The following is a 24,000-nucleotide window of genomic DNA, read 5'->3' as shown; positions in this document are numbered from 1 at the left end:
TGCTGGTTGAGTTTGGGGGGTTGGTTAGTGCTGGTTGAGTTCGGGCTGTCGGTTAGTGCTGGTTGAGTTTTGGCTGTCGGTTAGTGCTGGTTGAGTTTGGGGGATTGGTTAGTGCTGGTTGAGTTCGGGCTGTCGGTTATTGCTGGTTGAGTTCGGGCTGTCGGTTAGTGCTGGTTGAGTTTGGGCTGTCAGTTAGTGCTGGTTGAGTTTTGGCTGTCAGTTAGTGCTGGTTGAGTTTGGGGGGTTGGTTAGAGCTGGTTGAGTTTGAGTGGTTGGTTAGTGCTGGTTGAGTTTGAGTGGTTGGTTAGTGCTGGTTGAGTTCGGGCTGTCGGTTAGTGCTGGTTGAGTTTGGGGGATCGATTAGTGCTGGTTGAGTTTGGGGGGTTGGTTAGTGCTGGTTGAGTTTGGGGGGTTGGTTAGTGCTGGTTGAGTTCGGGCTGTCGGTTAGTGCTGGTTGAGTTTGGGCTGTCAGTTAGTGCTGGTTGAGTTTTGGCTGTCGGTTAGTTCTGGTTGAGTTCGGGCTGTCGGTTAGTGCTGGTTGAGTTTGGGGGGTCGGTTAGTGCTGGGTGAGTTTGGGGGGTTGGTTTGTGCTGGTTGAGTTCGGGCTGTCGGTTAGTGCTGGTTGAGTTTTGGCTGTCGGTTAGTGCTAGTTGAGTTTGGGGGGGTTGGTTAGAGCTGGTTGAGTTTGAGCGATTGGTTAGTGCTGGTTGAGTTTGGGCTGTTGGTTAGTGCTGGTTGAGTTTGGGGGGTTGGTTAGTGCTGGTTGAGTTTGGGCTGTTGGTTAGTGCTGGTTGAGTTTTGGCTGTCAGTTAGTGCTAGTTGAGTTTGGGGGGTTGGTTAGAGCTGGTTGAGTTTGAGCGATTGGTTAGTGCTGGTTGAGTTTGGGCTGTTGGTTAGTGCTGGTTGAGTTTGGGGGGTTGGTTAGTGCTGGTTGAGTTTTGGCTGTCAGTTAGTGCTAGTTGAGTTTGGGGGGTTGGTTAGAGCTGGTTGAGTTTGAGCGATTGGTTAGTGCTGGTTGAGTTTGGGTTGTTGGTTAGTGCTGGTTGAGTTTGGGGGGTTGGTTAGTGCTGGTTGAGTTTGGGCTGTTGGTTAGTGCTGGTTGAGTTTTGGCTATCGGTTAGTGCTGGGTGAGTTTGGGGGGTTGGTTAGTGTTTGGGTGAGTTTGAGGGGCTGGTTAGTGCTGGGTGAGTTCGGGCTGTCGGTTAGTGCTGGTTGAGTTTGGGGGATTGGTTATGCTGGGTGAGTTTGGGGGATTGGTTAATACTGGGTGAGTTTGGGGGTTGGTTAGTGTTTGGGTGAGTTTGGGGGGTTGAGTTTGGGATGTCGGTTAGTGCTGGGTGAGTTTTGGACTGTTGGTTAGTGTTTAGGTGAGTTTGGGGGATTGGTTAGTGCTGGGTGAGTTTAGGGTGTTTTAATGGGTTAGTGTTGGGCTGTTTGTGGTGTTGTAGGGCTGGTTGGGTCTGGATGGAATTGGATCAGGCATGCTGGTTTTTTTAGGATTTTAGGGCTTTAGTTTAGTTCTGCTTTATAAACTTGCCTTTGAATTCCAGAAATGAAATACATGTGAAGGAATGGCGATAATTTCAATTTCATTATTTCAACAAACTTTAATGTTTAACATTTTCAAAACTCCTCTTAAACCTGATGAACTGCTGACACTCAACATTTACTGTCTTACACTCTCTCTCTCTCTCTCTCTCTCTCTCTCTCTCTCTGTCTCTCTGTCTGTCTGTCTCTCTCTCTCTGTCTCTCTGTCTGTCTCTCTCTCTCTCTCTCTCTCTCTCTCTCTCTCTCTCTCTCTGTCTCTCTGTCTCTCTGTCTCTTTCTCTCTCTTTCTCTCTCTGTAGCTCCTGAACTGGTCCTGAGGAAGGTTATCAATTTTTCTGACTGCACCGTGTGTTTGGATAAACGTAATGCGAGTGGGAAGATCGAGTTTTATCAGGACCCTCTGCTCTACAAATGTTCCTTCAGAACTCGTCTTCATTTCACCTACGACAACATCAATGCCAAAATCCCTGCCGTCATTAAAGTAAGAGAGTGTATCTGTGGTGTGTCAGGATGGCGTTTGCGTTCACCTCGTGCGTCACTGTTGTTTCCGTGTGTGTGTGTGTTAAGGTTCACACGATGGTGGAGAGTCTGAAACTCTCTCTGACGGACCAGCAGCTGCCCATGTTCATCCGGCTGATGGAGTTGGGTGTTGCGCTGTATTACGGAGAGATGGGTGTCCATCGAGAGGGCGAGAGAGAAGAGAGTGGCTCACTTCGAGAGAGTGTCTCCGGTGAGTGAGACGAGCACTGCTCAGCATTTCTCATTCAGTTTGTGTTGATGTGTTTCTGAGGCTATAGAAACACACATATCAACTCAATCCAGTGCATCTCTTTGAATGACATGAACTGAGCGTCTGTCTCTGTGTTTCTCTCCACCTGTTCATGTGAATGTGGGTTTGCATCATTGATCCTGTTATTTTCGTGTTTATTACTGTGAAGCTGCTTAAAAACAGTCTTTACAAAGTGCTATAGAAATAAAGCTGACATGACTTGACTTTAGGTCTCAAAACAAAGAGAAACAAAGACTGAGTGAGAGATTTCGGCTAATTAAAGATGACATATTATGCCTTTTTTCAGAATCCCAGAATAACCAGTAGCGAGTGCAGCCTTACGGAGAGACTCAGGAAGAGCTTCTGAATGTTAGTGGACACATTTCTGTAGTTGTTGTGGAGTTACACTGATCATCTCATCATCATGTTTCACTTCTCCACAAGTGTCCACAGTTCCTGAGGTCTTTATAAGACAGCGGTGACATGTTCTGGTCAATAGTGTTCAGTGCTCGTCTGAGCTCAACCACAGAACAGTTTCAGGCTCTGCTGGATCTTCATCATTGCGTTAGAACTGGTCTCTGTTGTCGCTCGTGGAACCAAATGTCGGCTGGTGTGTGTAAACGTGCAGATTAAGGGCCGGTAATATTATAATAAGATCCTCTTCATACGTCAGAAGGAGAGCGAAATCTGATCGGCTGATTTTATAACATGCTTGCAGAGAAAGACTCACCAGAACACAGTTACTGGGTTTCACTTTTCATGTTTTCTGTTTCGGTAGAAGCACTGGACCCGATTACAGACCCGAAAGTCAGATTTTCATGATATGTCCCCTTTAAAACATGTCAGGAGCTTGTGAGAAGCGTCTGGTTCCAGTCTGATTCTCACTGTCTCCTGCAGATCTGATGGACGCCTCCGAAGCGTCTCTGACGGGTCAGTACTATCAGGGCGAGGATGAAGATCAGGGCTGGATGTCGTGGGCCTGGTCCTTCGTCCCGGCCATCGTGAGTGCAGAGGATGAGGAGGGTGAGAGCGAGTCTGGCTTCTACACGGAGTCCACGGAGGCGGGTTCTGCCCGGCCCCTGCACAAGTCCCCCAGAGACCCTGTAGTGTCTGTCGGCTTCTACTGCACTAAAGCCTCACTCACCTTTAAGGTGAGAGAAACACTCAGAAATTACTCCGAAATAGCTGTAGTTCTCATGATAAAAGAAAGGATTCTTAAATGAGTAGTTCAGTTTAAAATGAAAATTACCTAATGACTTTCTTCTTTCAGCGAAAGAAAGAGTTATGTTAAAAAATATCCTGGCTCTTTCAAGCTTTATAATGGCAGTGGATTGCAACCAACAGATTGAAGCTCAAAAAAGTGCATCTATCCATGATAAAAGTGCATCAGTCCATCATAAAAGTGCATCTGTCCATCATATAAGTGCATCTGTCCATCATATAAGTCCATCTATCATCATAAAAGTGCATCTATCCATCATAAAAGTGCATCTGTCCATCATATAAGTGCATCTATCATCATAAAAGTGCATCTATCCATCATATAAGTGCATCTATCATCATAAAAGTGCATCTATCATCATAAAAGTGCATCTATCCATCATAAAAGTGCATCTGTCCATAATATAAGTGCATCTATCATCATAAAAGTGCATCTATCCATCATAAAAGTGCATCTGTCCATCATATAAGTGCATCTATCATCATAAAAGTGCATCTATCCATCATATAAGTGCATCTGTCCATCATATAAGTGCATCTATCATCATAAAAGTGCATCTATCCATCATATAAGTGCATCTATCATCATAAAAGTGCATCTATCATCATAAAAGTGCATCTATCCATCATAAAAGTGCATCTGTCCATAATATAAGTACATCTATCATCATAAAAGTGCATCTATCCATCATAAAAGTGCATCTGTCCATCATATAAGTGCATCTATCATCATAAAAGTGCATCTATCCATCATATAAGTGCATCTATCATCATAAAAGTGCATCTATCATCATAAGTGCATCTATCCATCATAAAAGTGCATCTGTCCATCATATAAGTGCATCTATCATCATAAAAGTGCATCCATCCATCATAAAAGTGCATCTATTCATCATAAAAGTGCATCTATCCATCATAAAAGTGCATCTATCATCATAAGTGCATCTATCCATCATAAAAGTGCATCTATCATCATAAAAGTGTGTCTATCCATCATAAAAGTGCATCCGTCCATCATATAAGTGCATCTATCATCATAAAAGTGCATCCATCCATCATAAAAGTGCATCTATTCATCATAAAAGTGCATCTATCCATCATAAAAGTGCATCTATCATCATAAGTGCATCTATCCATCATAAAAGTGCATCTATCATCATAAAGGTGCATCTATCATCATAAAAGTGCATCTATCCATCATATAAGTGCATCTATCATCATAAAAGTGCATCCATCCATCATAAAAGTGCATCCGTCCATCATAAAAGTGCATCTATCATCATAAAAGTGCATCTATCATCATAAGTGCATCTATCCATCATATAAGTGCATCTATCATCATAAAAGTGCATCTATCATCATAAAAGTGCATCTATCCATCATAAAAGTGCATCTGTCCATAATATAAGTGCATCTATCATCATAAAAGTGCATCTATCCATCATAAAAGTGCATCTGTCCATCATAAAAGTGCATCTATCATCATAAAAGTGCATCTATCCATCATATAAGTGCATCTATCCATCATAAAAGTGCATCCGTCCATCATAAAAGTGCATCTATTCATCATAAAAGTGCATCTATCCATCATAAAAGTTCATCCGTCCATCATAAAAGTGCATCTGTCATCATAAAAGTGCATCTATCATCATAAAAGTGCATCTGTCCATCATAAAAGTGCATCTATCCATCATAAAAGTGCATCCGTCCATCATAAAAGTGCATCTATCCATCATAAAAGTGCATCTATTCATCATAAAAGTGCATCTATCCATCATAAAAGTTCATCCGTCCATCATAAAAGTGCATCTGTCATCATAAAAGTGCATCTATCATCATAAAAGTGCATCTGTCCATCATAAAAGTGCATCTATCCATCATAAAAGTGCATCCGTCCATCATAAAAGTGCATCTATCCATCATAAAAGTGCATCCGTCCATCATAAAAGTGCATCTATCCATCATAAAAGTGCATCTGTCCATAATATAAGTGCATCTATCATCATAAAAGTGCATCTATCCATCATAAAAGTGCATCTGTCCATAATGTAAGTGCATCTATCATCATAAAAGTGCATCTATCCATCATATAAGTGCATCTATCATCATAAAAGTGCATCTATCATCATAAGTGCATCTATCCATCATAAAAGTGCATCTGTCCATCATATAAGTGCATCTATCATCATAAAAGTGCATCCATCCATCATAAAAGTGCATCTATTCATCATAAAAGTGCATCTATCCATCATAAAAGTGCATCTATCATCATAAGTGCATCTATCCATCATAAAAGTGCATCTATCATCATAAAGGTGCATCTATCATCATAAAAGTGCATCTATCCATCATAAAAGTGCATCCATCCATCATAAAAGTGCATCTATCATCATAAAAGTGCATCTATCATCATAAATGTGCATCTATCCATCATATAAGTGCATCTATCATCATAAAAGTGCATCTATCCATCATATAAGTGCATCTATCATCATAAAAGTGCATCTATCATCATAAAAGTGCATCTATCCATCATAAAAGTGCATCTGTCCATCATATAAGTGCATCTATCATCATAAAAGTGCATCTATCATCATAAAAGTGCATCTATCATCATAAGTGCATCTATCCATCATAAAAGTGCATCTATCCATCATATAAGTGCATCTATCATCATAAAAGTGCATCTATCATCATAAAAGTGCATCTATCCATCATAAAAGTGCATCTATCCATCATATAAGTGCATCTATCATCATAAAAGTGCATCTATCATCATAAAAGTGCATCTATCATCATAAGTGCATCTATCCATCATAAAAGTGCATCTATCATCATAAAGGTGCATCTATCATCATAAAAGTGCATCTATCATCATAAAAGTGCATCTATCATCATAAAAGTGCATCTATCCATCATAAAAGTGCATCTATCCATCATATAAGTGCATCTATCATCATAAAAGTGCATCTATCATCATAAAAGTGCATCTATCATCATAAAAGTGCATCTATCCATCATAAAAGTGCATCTATCCATCATATAAGTGCATCTATCATCATAAAAGTGCATCTATCATCATAAAAGTGCATCTATCCATCATAAAAGTGCATCTATCCATCATATAAGTGCATCTATCATCATAAAAGTGCATCTATCATCATAAAAGTGCATCTATCATCATAAGTGCATCTATCCATCATAAAAGTGCATCTATCATCATAAAGGTGCATCTATCATCATAAAAGTGCATCTATCATCATAAAAGTGCATCTATCATCATAAAAGTGCATCCATCCATCATAAAAGTGCATCCGTCCATCATAAAAGTGCATCTATCATCATAAAAGTGCATCTATCATCATAAATGTGCATCTATCCATCATATAAGTGCATCTATCATCATAAAAGTGCATCTATCCATCATATAAGTGCATCTATCATCATAAAAGTGCATCTATCATCATAAAAGTGCATCTATCCATCATAAAAGTGCATCTGTCCATAATATAAGTGCATCTATCATCATAAAAGTGCATCTATCCATCATAAAAGTACATCTATCCATCATAAAAGTGCATCTATCATCATAAAAGTGCATCTATCCATCATAAAAGTACATCTATCCATCATAAAAGTGCATCTATCATCATAAAAGTGCATCTATCCATCATATAAGTACATCTATCCATCATAAAAGTGCATCTATCATCATAAAAGTGCATCTGTCCATCATAAAAGTGCATCTATCATCATAAAAGTGCATCTATCCATCATAAAAGTGCATCTGTCCATCATAAAAGTGCATCTATCATCATAAAAGTGCATCTATCCATCATATAAGTGCATCTATCCATCATAAAAGTGCATCCGTCCATCATAAAAGTGCATCTATCATCATAAAAGTGCATCTATCCATCATAAAAGTACATCTATCCATCATAAAAGTGCATCTATCATCATAAAAGTGCATCTATCCATCATATAAGTACATCTATCCATCATAAAAGTGCATCTATCATCATAAAAGTGCATCTGTCCATCATAAAAGTGCATCTATCATCATAAAAGTGCATCTATCCATCATAAAAGTGCATCTGTCCATCATAAAAGTGCATCTATCATCATAAAAGTGCATCTATCCATCATATAAGTGCATCTATCCATCATAAAAGTGCATCCGTCCATCATAAAAGTGCATCTATTCATCATAAAAGTGCATCTATCCATCATAAAAGTTAATCCGTCCATCATAAAAGTGCATCTGTCATCATAAAAGTGCATCTATCATCATAAAAGTGCATCTGTCCATCATAAAAGTGCATCTATCCATCATAAAAGTGCATCCGTCCATCATAAAAGTGCATCTATCCATCATAAAAGTGCATCCGTCCATCATAAAAGTGCATCTATCCATCATAAAAGTGCATCTATCCATCATAAAAGTGCATCTATCCATCATAAAAGTGCATCTATCCATCATAAAAGTGCATCTGTCATTATAAAAGTGCATCTATTCATCATAAAAGTGCATCTATCCATCATAAAAGTGCATCTGTCATTATAAAAGTGCATCTATTCATCATAAAAGTGCATCTATCCATCATAAAAGTGCATCTGTCATTATAAAAGTGCATCTGTCCATCATAAAAGTGCATCTATCCATCATAAAAGTGCATCTGTCATTATAAAAGTGCATCTATTCATCATAAAAGTGCATCTATCCATCATAAAAGTGCATCTATCATCATAAAAGTGCATCTGTCCATCATAAAAGTGCATCTGTCCATCATAAACGAACTCCACATGACTCCAGGGGTTAATAAAGGCCTTCTGAAGCGAAGTGATGCGTTTGTGTAAGAAAAATATCCATATTTAAAACTTTATAAAGTAAAATTCTAGCTCCCGGCCAAACGAACATACAGATCTGACTTAAGTGTAAAGCACAACTCATGCGAGTAATGCGACGCTGATATTTACGCTACTTCTGACATCATGAGTTGCATAAGTTGCGCTTTAGGCTTAAGTAGACACTGCGCATGTTCGTTTGGCCAGGAGCTAGAATTTTACTTTATAAAGTTTTAAATATGGATATTTTTCTTACACAAACGCATCACTTCGCTTCAGAAGGCCTTTATTAACCCCTGGAGTCATGTGGAGTTCGTTTATGATGGACAGATGCACTTTTATGATGACAGATGCACTTTTATGATGATAGATGCACTTTTATGATGGATAGATGCACTTTTATGATGAATAGTTGCACTTTTATAATGACAGATGCACTTTTATGATGGATAGATGCACTTTTATGATGGATAGATTAACTTTTATGATGATAGATGCACTTTTATGATGGACAGATGCACTTTTATGATGGATAGATGCACTTTTATGATGATAGGTGCACTTATATTATGGACAGATGCACTTTTATGATGGATAGATGCACTTTTATGATGATAGATGCACTTTTATGATGATAGATGCACTTATATGATGGATAGATGCACTTTTATGATGATAGATGCACTTTTATGATGATAGATGCACTTTTATGATGGACAGATGCACTTTTATGATGGATAGATGCACTTTTATGATGGACAGATGCACTTTTATGATGATAGATGCACTTTTATGATGGACAGATGCACTTTTATGATGGATAGATGCACTTTTATGATGATAGATGCACTTTTATGATGATAGATGCACTTTTATGATGGACAGATGCACTTTTATGATGGATAGATGCACTTTTATGATGGACAGATGCACTTTTATGATGATAGATGCACTTTTATGATGGACAGATGCACTTTTATGATGGATAGATGCACTTTTATGATGGACAGATGCACTTTTATGATGGATAGATGCACTTTTATGATGGACAGATGCACTTTTATGATGGACAGATGCACTTTTATGATGGATAGATGCACTTTTATGATGGATAGATGCACTTTTATGATGGATAGATGAACTTTTATGATGATAGATGCACTTTTATGATGGACAGATGCACTTTTATGATGGACAGATGCACTTTTATGATGGATAGATGAACTTTTATGATGATAGATGCACTTTTATGATGGACAGATGCACTTTTATGATGGATAGATGCACTTTTATGATGGACAGATGCACTTTTATGATGGATAGATGCACTTTTATGATGGATAGATGCACTTTTATGATGGACAGATGCACTTTTATGATGGATAGATGCACTTTTATGATGGATAGATGCACTTTTATGATGGACAGATGCACTTTTATGATGGATAGATGCACTTTTATGATGATAGATGCACTTTTATGATGGACAGATGCACTTTTTTGAGCTTCCATCTGTTGGTTGCAATCCACTGCCATTATAAAGCTTGAAAGAGCCAGGATATTTTTTAACATAACTCTTTCTTTCATCTGAAAGAAGAAAGTCATATACACCTAGGATGGCTTGAGGGAGAGTGAATCATGGGGTGATGTTCATTTTAAAGTGAACTACTCCTTTAAATCGTGTCTGGTTTTGTCTGTAGCTCACGGAGAGTTGCTCTGAGAGCAGTTACTACAGTCCGCAGAAGCTGAAGTCCCGGGAGGTTCTGAGTGTGGAGCAGGAGGGAATCACAGTGGAGGTGAGAGACACACACACACACACACACACACACACACACACACACACACACACGAGCACATCGCCTGCTCCAGATCCCCTCATGCGCTCACTGATTGTGTGTGTTTCAGGCTCTGATGATGGGCGAGCCGTTCTTCGACTGTCAGGTAGGAGTCGTGGGTTGTCGCGCCGTGTGTCTGAAGGGCATTATGGGTGTTCGTGATTTTGAAGAGAACATGAACAGAAAAGAGGAGGTTAGTCACACACACTCACACTCAGCCTCAAACCTCTATCCGAATCATGCCATGATGTTGAGTGTGTTTGCGCCGTGATGTTGAGTGTGTGTTTGCGCCGTGATGTTGAGTGTGTGATGTTGAGTGTGTGTTTGCACCGTGATGGTGAGTGTGTGTTTGCGCCACGATGAGTGTGTGTTTGCGCCGTGATGTTGAGTGTGTGTTTGCACCGTGATGGTGAGTGTGTGTTTGCGGCGTGATGAGTGTGTGTTTGCACCGTGATGGTGAGTGTGTATTTGCGGCGTGATGTTGAGTGTGTGTTTGCGCCGTGATGAGTGTGTGTTTGTGCTGTGATGTTGAGTGTGTGTTTGCGCCGTGATGAGTGTGTGTTTGCGGCGTGATGAGTGTGTGTTTGCGCCACGATGAGTGTGTGTTTGCGCCGTGATGTTGAGTGTGTGTTTGCGCCGTGATGAGTGTGTGTTTGTGCTGTGATGTTGAGTGTGTGTTTGCGCCGTGATGGTGAGTGTGTGTTTGCGGCGTGATGAGTGTGTGTTTGCACCGTGATGGTGAGTGTGTGTTTGCGCCGTGATGGTGAGTGTGTGTTTGCACCGTGATGAGTGTGTGTTTGTGCTGTGATGTTGAGTGTGTGTTTGCACCGTGATGTTGAGTGTGTGTTTGCACCGTGATGAGTGTGTGTTTGCGCCACGATGAGTGTGTGTTTGCGCCGTGATGTTGAGTGTGTTTGCGCCGTGATGTTGAGTGTGTGTTTGCACCGTGATGTTGAGTGTGTGTTTGCACCGTGATGTTGAGTGTGTGTTTGTGCTGTGATGTTGAGTGTGTGTTTGCACCGTGATGAGTGTGTGTTTGCGGTGTGATGGTGAGTGTGTGTTTGCACCGTGATGTTGAGTGTGTGTTTGCACCGTGATGAGTGTGTGTTTGTGCTGTGATGTTGAGTGTGTGTTTGCGCCGTGATGAGTGTGTGTTTGCGGCGTGATGGTGAGTGTGTGTTTGCACCGTGATGTTGAGTGTGTGTTTGCACCGTGATGAGTGTGTGTTTGTGCTGTGATGTTGAGTGTGTGTTTGCACCGTGATGTTGAGTGTGTGTTTGCGCCGTGATGTTGAGTGTGTGTTTGCGCCGTGATGAGTGTGTGTTTGTGCTGTGATGTTGAGTGTGTGTTTGCGCCGTGATGAGTGTGTGTTTGCGCCGTGATGGTGAGTGTGTGTTTGCGCCGTGATGAGTGTGTGTTTGCACCGTGATGAGTGTGTGTTTGCGCCACGATGAGTGTGTGTTTGCGCCGTGATGTTGAGTGTGTGTTTGCGCCGTGATGTTGAGTGTGTGATGTTGAGTGTGTGTTTGCACCGTGATGGTGAGTGTGTGTTTGCGCCACGATGAGTGTGTGTTTGCGGCGTGATGGTGAGTGTGTGTTTGCGCCGTGATGTTGAGTGTGTGTTTGCACCGTGATGTTGAGTGTGTGTTTGTGCTGTGATGTTGAGTGTGTGTTTGCGCCGTGATGAGTGTGTGTTTGTGCTCTGATGTTGAGTGTGTGTTTGCGCCGTGATGAGTGTGTGTTTGTGCTGTGATGTTGAGTGTGTGTTTGCGCCGTGATGGTGAGTGTGTGTTTGCACCGTGATGGTGAGTGTGTGTTTGCACCGTGATGAGTGTGTGTTTGCGCCGTGATGGTGAGTGTGTGTTTGCGCCGTGATGAGTGTGTGTTTGCGCCGTGATGGTGAGTGTGTGTTTGCGCCGTGATGAGTGTGTGTTTGTGCTGTGATGTTGAGTGTGTGTTTGCGCCGTGATGAGTGTGTGTTTGCACCGTGATGAGTGTGTGTTTGCGCCACGATGAGTGTGTGTTTGCGCCGTGATGTTGAGTGTGTGTTTTCGCTGCGATGAGTGTGTGTTTGCGCCGTGATGGTGAGTGTGTGTTTGCGCCGTGATGGTGAGTGTGTGTTTGCGCCGTGATGGTGAGTGTGTGTTTGCACCGTGATGGTGAGTGTGTGTTTGCACCGTGATGAGTGTGTGTTTGCGGCGTGATGTTGAGTGTGTGTTTGCGCCGTGATGAGTGTGTGTTTGCGCCGTGATGGTGAGTGTGTGTTTGCGCCGTGATGAGTGTGTGTTTGTGCTGTGATGTTGAGTGTGTGTTTGCGCCGTGATGAGTGTGTGTTTGCACCGTGATGAGTGTGTGTTTGCGCCACGATGAGTGTGTGTTTGCGCCGTGATGTTGAGTGTGTGTTTTCGCTGCGATGAGTGTGTGTTTGCGCCGTGATGTTGAGTGTGTGTTTGCACCGTGATGTTGAGTGTGTGTTTGCACCGTGATGTTGAGTGTGTGTTTGTGCTGTGATGTTGAGTGTGTGATGTTGAGTGTGTGTTTGCACCGTGATGGTGAGTGTGTGTTTGCGCCGTGATGTTGAGTGTGTGTTTGCACCGTGATGTTGAGTGTGTGTTTGCACCGTGATGTTGAGTGTGTGTTTGCGCCGTGATGTTGAGTGTGTGTTTGTGCTGTGATGTTGAGTGTGTGATGTTGAGTGTGTGTTTGCACCGTGATGGTGAGTGTGTGTTTGCACCGTGATGTTGAGTGTGTGTTTGCGCCGTGATGTTGAGTGTGTGTTTGCGCCGTGATGGTGAGTGTGTGTTTGCGCCGTGATGAGTGTGTGTTTGTGCTGTGATGTTGAGTGTGTGTTTGCGCCGTGATGTTGAGTGTGTTTTTGCGCCGTGATGGTGAGTGTGTGTTTGCGCCACGATGAGTGTGTGTTTGCGCCACGATGAGTGTGTGTTTGCGCCGTGATGTTGAGTGTGTGTTTGCACCGTGATGTTGAGTGTGTGTTTGCGCCGTGATGGTGAGTGTGTGTTTGCGCCACGATGAGTGTGTGTTTGCGGCGTGATGTTGAGTGTGTGTTTGCGCCGTGATGTTGAGTGTGTGTTTGCGCCGTGATGGTGAGTGTGTGTTTGCGCCGTGATGAGTGTGTGTTTGTGCCGTGATGTTGAGTGTGTGTTTGCGCCGTGATGTTGAGTGTGTGTTTGCGCCGTGATGGTGAGTGTGTGTTTGCACCGTGATGAGTGTGTGTTTGCGCCGTGATGTTGAGTGTGTGTTTGCACCGTGATGGTGAGTGTGTGTTTGCGGCGTGATGTTGAGTGTGTGTTTGCGCCGTGATGTTGAGTGTGTGTTTGTGCTGTGATGTTGAGTGTGTGTTTGCGCCGTGATGTTGAGTGTGTGTTTGCGCCGTGATGTTGAGTGTGTGTTTGTGCTGTGATGTTGAGTGTGTGTTTGCACCGTGATGTTGAGTGTGTGTTTGCACCGTGATGAGTGTGTGTTTGCACCGTGTTGAGTGTGTGTTTGTGCTGTGATGTTGAGTGTGTGTTTGCACAGTGATGTTGAGTGTGTGTTTGCACCGTGATGTTGAGTGTGTGTTTGCGGCGTGATGTTGAGTGTGTGTTTGCACCATGATGAGTGTGTGTTTGCGCCGTGATGAGTGTGTGTTTGCACCGCGATGTTGAGTGTGTGTTTGCACCGTGATGAGTGTGTGTTTGCACCGCGATGTTGAGTGTGTGTTTGCACCGTGATGTTGAGTGTGTGTTTGCACCGCGATGAGTGTGTGTTTGTGCTGTGATGTTGAGTGTGTGTTTGCACCGTGATGAGTGTGTGTTTGCACCGTGATGTTGAGTGTGTGTTTGCGCCGTGATGTTGAGTGTGTGTTTGCACCGTGATGTTGAGTGTGTGTTTGCACCGTGTTGAGTGTGTGTTTGCGCCGCGATGTTGAGTGTGTGTTTGCGCCGCGATGGTGAGTGTGTGTTTGCGGCGTGATGTTGAGTGTGTGTTTGCGGCGTGATGAGTGTGTGTTTGCACCGCGATGTTGAGTGTGTGTTTGCGCCGTGATGTTGAGTGTGTGTTTGCGCCGCGATGAGTGTGTGTTTGCGCCGCGATGAGTGTGTGTTTGCGCCGCGATGTTGAGTGTGTGTTTGCGCCGTGATGGTGAGTGTGTGTTTGCGCCGCGATGAGTGTGTTTTTGCGCTGTGATGTTGAGTGTGTGTTTGCGCCGTGATGTTGAGTGTGTGTTTGCACCGTGATGAGTGTGTGTTTGTGCCGTGATGTTGAGTGAGTGTTTGCGCCGTGATGTTGAGTGTGTGTTTGCGCCGTGATGGTGAGTGTGTGTTTGCGCCGCGATGAGTGTGTTTTTGCGCTGTGATGTTGAGTGTGTGTTTGCACCGTGATGTTGAGTGTGTGTTTGCACCGTGATGTTGAGTGTGTGTTTGCACCGTGATGAGTGTGTGTTTGCGCCGTGATGAGTGTGTGTTTGCGCCGCGATGTTGAGTGTGTTTGCACCGTGATGTTGAGTGTGTGTTTGCACCGTGATGTTGAGTGTGTGTTTGCACCGTGATGAGTGTGTGTTTGCACCGTGTTGAGTGTGTGTTTGCGCCGTGATGTTCAGTGTGTGTTTGCACCGTGATGAGTGTGTGTTTGCGCCGTGATGAGTGTGTGTTTGCGCCGCGATGTTGAGTGTGTTTGCACCGTGATGTTGAGTGTGTGTTTGCACCGTGATGTTGAGTGTGTGTTTGCACCGTGATGAGTGTGTGTTTGCACCGTGTTGAGTGTGTGTTTGCGCCGTGATGTTGAGTGTGTGTTTGCGCCGTGATGGTGAGTGTGTGTTTGCGCCGCGATGAGTGTGTGTTTGTGCTGTGATGTTGAGTGTGTGTTTGCACCGTGTTGAGTGTGTGTTTGCGCCGTGATGGTGAGTGTGTGTTTGTGCCGTGATGAGTGTGTGTTTGCACCGCGATGTTGAGTGTGTGTTTGCACCGTGATGAGTGTGTGTTTGCACCGTGTTGAGTGTGTGTTTGCGCCGTGATGTTGAGTGTGTGTTTGCGCCGTGATGGTGAGTGTGTGTTTGCACCGTGTTGAGTGTGTGTTTGCGCCGTGATGTTGAGTGTGTGTTTGCGCCGTGATGGTGAGTGTGTGTTTGCACCGTGTTGAGTGTGTGTTTGCGCCGTGATGGTGAGTGTGTGTTTGCGGTGTGATGTTGAGTGTGTGTTTGCACCGTGATGTTGAGTGTGTGTTTGCACCGCGATGAGTGTGTGTTTGTGCTGTGATGTTGAGTGTGTGTTTGCACCGTGTTGAGTGTGTGTTTGCGCCGTGATGGTGAGTGTGTGTTTGTGCCGTGATGAGTGTGTGTTTGTGCTGTGATGTTGAGTGTGTGTTTGCACCGCGATGTTGAGTGTGTGTTTGCACCGTGATGAGTGTGTGTTTGCACCGTGTTGAGTGTGTGTTTGCGCCGTGATGTTGAGTGTGTGTTTGCGCCGTGATGGTGAGTGTGTGTTTGCACCGTGTTGAGTGTGTGTTTGCACCGCGATGAGTGTGTGTTTGCGCCGTGATGGTGAGTGTGTGTTTGCGGTGTGATGTTGAGTGTGTGTTTGCACCGTGATGTTGAGTGTGTGTTTGCACCGCGATGAGTGTGTGTTTGCGGCGTGATGTTGAGTGTGTGTTTGCGCCGTGATGTTGAGTGTGTGTTTGCGCCGTGTTGAGTGTGTGTTTGCGCCGTGATGTTGAGTGTGTGTTTGCACCGCGATGTTGAGTGTGTGTTTGCGGTGTGATGGTGAGTGTGTGTTTGCGGTGTGATGTTGAGTGTGTGTTTGCACCGTGATGTTGAGTGTGTGTTTGCACCGCGATGAGTGTGTGTTTGCGGCGTGATGTTGAGTGTGTGTTTGCGCCGTGATGTTGAGTGTGTGTTTGCACCGTGTTGAGTGTGTGTTTGCGCCGTGATGTTGAGTGTGTGTTTGCACCGCGATGAGTGTGTGTTTGCGCCGTGATGGTGAGTGTGTGTTTGCGGTGTGATGTTGAGTGTGTGTTTGCACCGTGATGTTGAGTGTGTGTTTGCACCGTGATGAGTGTGTGTTTGCGGCGTGATGTTGAGTGTGTGTTTGCACCGTGATGTTGAGTGTGTGTTTGCGGCGTGATGTTGAGTGTGTGTTTGCGGCGTGATGTTGAGTGTGTGTTTGCGGCGTGATGTTGAGTGTGTGTTTGCGCCGCGATGTTGAGTGTGTGTTTGCACCGTGATGAGTGTGTGTTTGCCGTAGGATGCCGTGAGGTTGAGTGTGTGTTTGCCGTAGGATGCCGTGAGGTTGAGTGTGTGTTTGTGCCGTGATGTCGAGTGTGTGTTTGCCGTAGGATGCCGTGATGTTGAGTGTGTGTTTGCCGTAGGATGCCGTGAGGTTGAGTGTGTGTTTGCCGTAGGATGCCGTGATGTCGAGTGTGTGTTTGCCGTAGGATGCCGTGAGGTTGAGTGTGTGTTTGTGCCGTGAGGTTGAGTGTGTGTTTATGCCGTGATGTTGAGTGTGTGTTTGTGCCGTGATGTCGAGTGTGTGTTTGCCGTAGGATGCCGTGAGGTTGAGTGTGTGTTTGTGCCGTGAGGTTGAGTGTGTGTTTGCCGTAGGATGCCGTGAGGTTGAGTGTGTGTTTGCCGTAGGATGCCGTGAGGTTGAGTGTGTGTTTGTGCCGTGAGGTTGAGTGTGTGTTTGCCGTAGGATGCCGTGAGGTTGAGTGTGTGTTTGCCGTAGGATGCCGTGAGGTTGAGTGTGTGTTTGCCGTAGGATTCCGTGATGTTGAGTGTGTGTTTGCCGTAGGATGCCGTGAGGTTGAGTGTGTGTTTGCCGTAGGATTCCGTGATGTTGAGTGTGTGTTTGCCGTAGGATGCCGTGAGGTTGAGTGTGTGTTTTCCATAGGATTCCGTGATGTTGAGTGTGTGTTTGCCGTAGGATGCCGTGAGGTTGAGTGTGTGTTTGCCATAGGATTCCGTGATGTTGAGTGTGTGTTTGCCGTAGGATGCCGTGTTCTTCCGCTGCGGCGACACGCTGAGCGCTAAAGGCATGACGTACCTCACCAACTCACTGTTCGACTACCGCAGCCCTGAGAACAACGGAGTCCGTGCAGAGTTCATACTGGATGGAAACCTTCACAGGGTACGGCTGTGTGTGTGTGTGTGTGTGTGTGTGTGTGTGTGTGTGTGTGGATAAAAGCTTCTGCCAAATAATTCAATGTCAATGTAAATATATTCCATCAAAGCAGATCATGATGTTTCCGGTGTAATGGTGCAGATAATCTGTTGTTTCTAATCATAAACAGTTACAGTACTGCTGTAAACACTGATAGTGTGTGGAGTTTTTAGAAGTGTGTGTGTGTTTGTAGTGATGGCTCTGGTCAGTGAAGGTTCAGTGTGTGTCTGTTCGCAGGAGATGTTCACGGAGCAGGCGGGGCTTCAGCGATACGGGGCGTTCTACATGGATTACCTGTACACAATGGAGAACAGCAGCAGAGGTACATGTCTCTCTCTCTCTCTCTCACACACACACACTCACTCACTTTCTCTCTCTCTCTCTCTCTCTCTCCCCTGTCTGTCAGCCTGAGGAGGCATTTGATGGACACACTAATAACTGCTGTCCTCTCGCTCACCTTCACCTGTCAGCTGCTCTTCCTCTACGAGTTTTACTTCATTAGTTGTCAGTTTTAAGGGTTAAGATTCAGAACCAAAATATGGTTAAGAATATATTTGAGTAAGATAATATAGATCTATCCATCCATCTATCTATCTACACTATATTGCCAAAAGTATTGGGACACCCCTGCAAATCATTGAATTCAAGAGTTCCAATCACTTCTTTGGCCACAGTTGTATAAAAGCAAGCACTACCCACGCAGACGCTTCTACACACATCTTTGAAAGAATGGGTCACTCTCAGGAGCTCAGTGAATTTCAAGCGTGAGACCGTGATCGGTTGCCATTTGTGCAATAAGTCCATTCATGAAATTTCCTCACTACTAAATATTCCACAGTCAACTGTTATTGGTATTATAACAAAGTGGAAGCAATTGGGAACAACAGCAACTCAGCCACATAAATCCCAGAGTGGGTCAGCGCATTCTGAGGAACACAGTGCGCAGAATTCGCCAACTTTCTGCAGAGTCAATAGCTACAGACCTCCAAACTTTGTGTGGCCTTCAGATTAGCTCAAGAACAGTGTGTAGAGCTTCATGGAGTGGGTTTCCATGACCGAGCAGCTGCATCCAAGCCTTACATCACCGAGTGCAATGCAAAGCGTGGGATGCAGTGGTGTAAAGCGTGGGATGCAGGGGTGTAAAGCGTGGGATGCAATGGTGTAAAGCGTGGGATGCAATGGTGTAAAGCGTGGGATGCAGTGGTGTAAAGTGTGGGATGCAGTGGTGTAAAGCGTGGGATGCAGTGGAGTAAAGCTTGGGATGGAATGGTGTAAAGTGTGGGGTGCAGTGGTGAAAAGTGTGGGATGCAGTGGTGTAAAGCGTGGTGTAAAGTGTGGGATGCAGTGGTGTAAAGTGTGGGATGCAGTGGAGTAAAGCGTGGGATGGAATGGTGTAAAGTGTGGGGTGCAGTGGTGTAAAGTGTGGGTTGCAGTGGTGTAAAGTGTGGGATGCAGTGGTGTAAAACGTGGGATGCAGTGGTGTAAAGTGTGGGGTGCAGTGGTGAAAAGTGTGGGATGCAGTGGTGTAAAGCGTGGTGTAAAGTGTGGGATGCAGTGGTGTAAAGTGTGGGATGCAGTGGAGTAAAGCGTGGGATGGAATGGTGTAAAGTGTGGGATGCAGTGGAGTAAAGCGTGGGATGGAATGGTGTAAAGTGTGGGGTGCAGTGGTGTAAAGTGTGGGTTGCAGTGGTGTAAAGTGTGGGATGCAGTGGTGTAAAACGTGGGATGCAGTGGTGTAAAGTGTGGGATGCAGTGGTGTAAAGTGTGGGATGCAGTGGTGTAAAGCGTGGGATGCAGTGGTGTAAAGTGTGGGATGCAGTGGTGTAAAGTGTGGGATGCAGTGGTGTAAAGTGTGGGATGCAGTGGTGTAAAGTGTGGGATGCAGTGGTGTAAAGCGTGGGATGCAGTGGTGTAAAGTGTGGGATGCAGTGGTGTAAAACGTGGGATGCAGTGGTGGAAAGCGTGGGATGCAGTGGTGTAAAACGTGGGATGCAGTGGTGTAAAACGTGGGATGCAGTGGTGGAAAGCGTGGGATGCAGTGGTGGAAAGCGTGGGATGCAGTGGTGTAAAACGTGGGATGCAGTGGTGGAAAGCGTAGGATGCAGTGGTGTAAAACGTGGGATGCAGTGGTGTAAAGTGTGGGATGCAGTGGTGTAAAGCGTGGGATGCAGTGGTGTAAAGTGTGGGATGCAGTGGTGTAAAACGTGGGATGCAGTGGAGTAAAGCGTGGGATGCAGTGGTGTAAAACGTGGGATGCAGTGGTGTAAAGTGTGGGGTTCAGTGGTGTAAAGCGTGGGATCCAGTGTAAAGCGTGGAATGCAGTGGGGTAAAGTGTGGGGTTCAGTGGTGTAAAGCGTGGGATGCAGTGTAAAGCGTGGGGTGCAGTGGTGTAAAGCGTGGGATGCAGTGGAGTAAAGCGTGGGATGCAGTGGAGTAAAGCGTGGGATGCAGTGGTGTAAAGCGTGGGATGCAGTGGCGTAAAGCGTGGGATGCAGTGGTGTAAAGTGTGGGATGCAGTGGTGTAAAGCGTTGGATGCAGTGGTGTAAAGCGTGGGATGCAGTGGTGTAAAGTGTGGGATGCAGTGGTGCAAAGTGTGGGATGCAGTGGTGTAAAGCGTTGGATGCAGTGGTGTAAAGTGTGGGATGCAGTGGTGTAAAGCGTTGGATGCAGTGGAGTAAAGCGTTGGATGCAGTGGTGTAAAGTGTGGGATGCAGTGGTGTAAAGCGTTGGATGCAGTGGTGTAAAGTGTGGGATGCAGTGGTGTAAAGTGTGGGATGCAGTGGTGTAAAGCGTTGGATGCAGTGGTGTAAAGTGTGGGATGCAGTGGTGTAAAGCGTTGGATGCAGTGGTGTAAAGTGTGGGATGCAGTGGTGTAAAGCGTTGGATGCAGTGGTGTAAAGCGTGAGATTCAGTGGTGTAAAGTGTGGGGTGCAGTGGGGTAAAGCGTTGGATGCAGTGGTGTAAAGTGTGGGGTGCAGTGGTGTAAAGCATGGGATGCAGTGGTGTAAAGCGTGAGATTCAGTGGTGTAAAGTGTGGGATGCAGTGGTGTAAAGCGTTGGATGCAGTGGAGTAAAGCGTTGGATGCAGTGGTGTAAAGTGTGGGGTGCAGTGGTGTAAAGCGTTGGATGCAGTGGTGTAAAGTGTGGGATGCAGTGGTGTAAAGCGTTGGATGCAGTGGTGTAAAGCGTTGGATGCAGTGGTGTAAAGTGTGGGATGCAGTGGTGTAAAGCATTGGATGCAGTGGTGTAAAGCGTTGGATGCAGTGGTGTAAAGTGTGGGATGCAGTGGTGTAAAGCGTTGGATGCAGTGGTGTAAAGCGTTGGATGCAGTGGTGTAAAGCGTTGGATGCAGTGGTGTAAAGCGTTGGATGCAGTGGTGTAAAGTGTGGGATGCAGTGGTGTAAAGCATTGGATGCAGTGGTGTAAAGCGTTGGATGCAGTGGTGTAAAGTGTGGGATGCAGTAGTGTAAAGCGTTGGATGCAGTGGTGTAAAGCGTTGGATGCAGTGGTGTAAAGCGTGAGATTCAGTGGTGTAAAGTGTGGGATGCAGTGGTGTAAAGCGTTGGATGCAGTGGTGTAAAGTGTGGGGTGCAGTGGTGTAAAGCATGGGATGCAGTGGTGTAAAGCGTGAGATTCAGTGGTGTAAAGTGTGGGATGCAGTGGTGTAAAGCGTTGGATGCAGTGGTGTAAAGTGTGGGATGCAGTGGTGTAAAGCGTTGGATGCAGTGGTGTAAAGCGTTGGATGCAGTGGTGTAAAGTGTGGGATGCAGTGGTGTAAAGCATTGGATGCAGTGGTGTAAAGCGTTGGATACAGTGGTGTAAAGTGTGGGATGCAGTAGTGTAAAGCGTTGGATGCAGTGGTGTAAAGCGTTGGATGCAGTGGTGTAAAGTGTGGGATGCAGTGGTGTAAAGCGTTGGATGCAGTGGTGTAAAGCGTTGGATGCAGTGGTGTAAAGTGTGGGATGCAGTGGTGTAAAGCATTGGATGCAGTGGTGTAAAGCGTTGGATGCAGTGGTGTAAAGTGTGGGATGCAGTGGTGTAAAGCGTTGGATGCAGTGGTGTAAAGTGTGGGATGCAGTGGTGTAAAGCGTGGGATGCAGTGGTGTAAAGCGTTGGATGCAGTGGTGTAAAGCATTGGATGCAGTGGTGTAAAGCGTTGGATGCAGTGGTGTAAAGTGTGGGGTGCAGTGGTGTAAAGCGTGAGATTCAGTGGTGTAAAGTGTGGGATGCAGTGTAAAGCGTGGGATGCAGTGGTGTAAAGTGTGGGATGCAGTGTAAAGCGTGGGATGCAGTGGAGCAGAGGAAACATTACATTTCACTGACATATCTGAATACAGATTAATCAAATCAACTCCGCCTCTCTCTCTCTCCCTCTCTCTCCCTCTCTCTCTTCCCCTCTCTCCCTCTCTCTCTTCCCCTCTCTCTCTCTCTCTCTCTCTCTCTCTATCTCTCTCTCTCTCCCTCTCTCTTCCTCTCTCTCTCTCTCTCTCTCTCTCTCTCTCCCTCTCTCTCTCTCTCTCCCTCTCCCTCTCTCCCTCTCGTTGGATCTCACCACTGCGTTGGATGCAGTGGTGTAAAGCATTGGATGCAGTGGTGTAAAGCGTTGGATGCAGTGGTGTAAAGTGTGGGATGCAGTGGTGTAAAGTGTGGGATGCAGTGGTGTAAAGCGTGGGATGCAGTGGTGTAAAGCGTTGGATGCAGTGGTGTAAAGCGTTGGATGCAGTGGTGTAAAGTGTGGGATGCAGTGGTGTAAAGCGTTGGATGCAGTGGTGTAAAGTGTGGGATGCAGTGGTGTAAAGTGTGGGGTGCAGTGGTGTAAAGCGTTGGATGCAGTGGTGTAAAGTGTGGGATGCAGTGGTGTAAAGTGTGGGGTGCAGTGGTGTAAAGCGTTGGATGCAGTGGTGTAAAGTGTGGGATGCAGTGGTGTAAAGTGTGGGATGCAGTGGTGTAAAGCGTTGGATGCAGTGGTGTAAAGTGTGGGGTGCAGTGGTGTAAAGTGTGGGGTGCAGTGGTGTAAAGCGTTGGATGCAGTGGTGTAAAGTGTGGGATGCAGTGGTGTAAAGTGTGGGATGCAGTGGTGTAAAGCGTTGGATGCAGTGGTGTAAAGTGTGGGATGCAGTGGTGTAAAGTGTGGGGTGCAGTGGTGTAAAGCGTGGGATGCAGTGGTGTAAAGCGTTGGATGCAGTGGTGTAAAGTGTGGGATGCAGTGGTGTAAAGCCTTGGATGCAGTGGTGTAAAGTGTGGGGTGCAGTGGTGTAAAGCGTTGGATGCAGTGGTGTAAAGCGTTGGATGCAGTGGTGTAAAGTGTGGGGTGCAGTGGTGTAAAGCGTTGGATGCAGTGGTGTAAAGTGTGGGGTGCAGTGGTGTAAAGCGTTGGATGCAGTGGTGTAAAGTGTGGGGTGCAGTGGTGTAAAGCGTTGGATGCAGTGGTGTAAAGTGTGGGATGCAGTGGTGTAAAGCGTTGGATGCAGTGGTGTAAAGCGTTGGATGCAGTGGTGTAAAGCGTGGGATGCAGTGGTGTAAAGCGTTGGATGCAGTGGTGTAAAGCGTTGGATGCAGTGGTGTAAAGTGTGGGGTGCAGTGGTGTAAAGCGTTGGATGCAGTGGTGTAAAGTGTGGGGTGCAGTGGTGTAAAGCGTTGGATGCAGTGGTGTAAAGTGTGGGGTGCAGTGGTGTAAAGCGTTGGATGCAGTGGTGTAAAGTGTGGGATGCAGTGGTGTAAAGCGTTGGATGCAATGGTGTAAAGCGTGGGATGCAGTGGTGTAAAGCGTGGGATGCAGTGGTGTAAAGCGTTGGATGCAGTGGTGTAAAGTGTGGGATGCAGTGGTGTAAAGCGTTGGATGCAGTGGTGTAAAGTGTGGGGTGCAGTGGTGTAAAGTGTGGGGTGCAGTGGTGTAAAGCGTTGGATGCAGTGGTGTAAAGTGTGGGGTGCAGTGGTGTAAAGCGTTGGATGCAGTGGTGTAAAGTGTGGGATGCAGTGGTGTAAAGCGTTGGATGCAGTGGTGTAAAGTGTGGGGTGCAGTGGTGTAAAGCGTTGGATGCAGTGGTGTAAAGTGTGGGATGCAGTGGTGTAAAGCGTTGGATGCAGTGGTGTAAAGTGTGGGATGCAGTGGTGTAAAGCGTTGGATGCAGTGGTGTAAAGTGTGGGGTGCAGTGGTGTAAAGCGTTGGATGCAGTGGTGTAAAGTGTGGGGTGCAGTGGTGTAAAGCGTTGGATGCAGTGGTGTAAAGTGTGGGGTGCAGTGGTGTAAAGCGTTGGATGCAGTGGTGTAAAGTGTGGGGTGCAGTGGTGTAAAGCGTTGGATGCAGTGGTGTAAAGTGTGGGATGCAGTGGTGTAAAGCGTTGGATGCAGTGGTGTAAAGTGTGGGGTGCAGTGGTGTAAAGCGTTGGATGCAGTGGTGTAAAACGTGGGATGCAGTGGTGTAAAGCGTGGGATGCAGTGGTGTAAAGTGTGGGATGCAGTGTAAAGCGTGGGATGCAGTGGTGTAAAGTGTGGGATGCAGTGTAAAGCGTGGGATGCAGTGGTGTAAAGCGTGAGATTCAGTGGTGTAAAGTGTGGGATGCAGTGTAAAGCGTGAGATTCAGTGGTGTAAAGTGTGGGATGCAGTGTAAAGCGTGGGATGCAGTG

General features: G+C 45.6%; 1 protein-coding gene across 2 annotated transcripts in view; it reads left to right on the top strand.

The window, feature by feature from the left end:
• The window catches only part of vps13b (vacuolar protein sorting 13 homolog B), a 237,474-nt gene that overhangs the window by 24,579 nt on the left and 188,895 nt on the right, over nucleotides 1-24,000 (top strand). For both annotated transcript variants that reach the window (XM_079894253.1, XM_079894254.1), the window contains exons 6-12: nucleotides 1,848-2,029; nucleotides 2,116-2,278; nucleotides 3,215-3,468; nucleotides 10,087-10,182; nucleotides 10,292-10,414; nucleotides 17,202-17,339; nucleotides 17,610-17,694. In XM_079894253.1, the coding sequence (XP_079750379.1) occupies nucleotides 1,848-2,029; nucleotides 2,116-2,278; nucleotides 3,215-3,468; nucleotides 10,087-10,182; nucleotides 10,292-10,414; nucleotides 17,202-17,339; nucleotides 17,610-17,694 (1,041 nt within the window). The remainder of the gene's footprint in view (nucleotides 1-1,847; nucleotides 2,030-2,115; nucleotides 2,279-3,214; nucleotides 3,469-10,086; nucleotides 10,183-10,291; nucleotides 10,415-17,201; nucleotides 17,340-17,609; nucleotides 17,695-24,000) is intronic.

Source organism: Squalius cephalus (assembly GCF_949319135.1).
Source record: "Squalius cephalus genome assembly, chromosome: 15".
Lineage (NCBI taxonomy): Eukaryota > Metazoa > Chordata > Actinopteri > Cypriniformes > Leuciscidae > Squalius > Squalius cephalus.
Note: the sequence above shows the minus strand (reverse complement) of the source record. Positions and strands in the feature narration are given on the sequence as shown.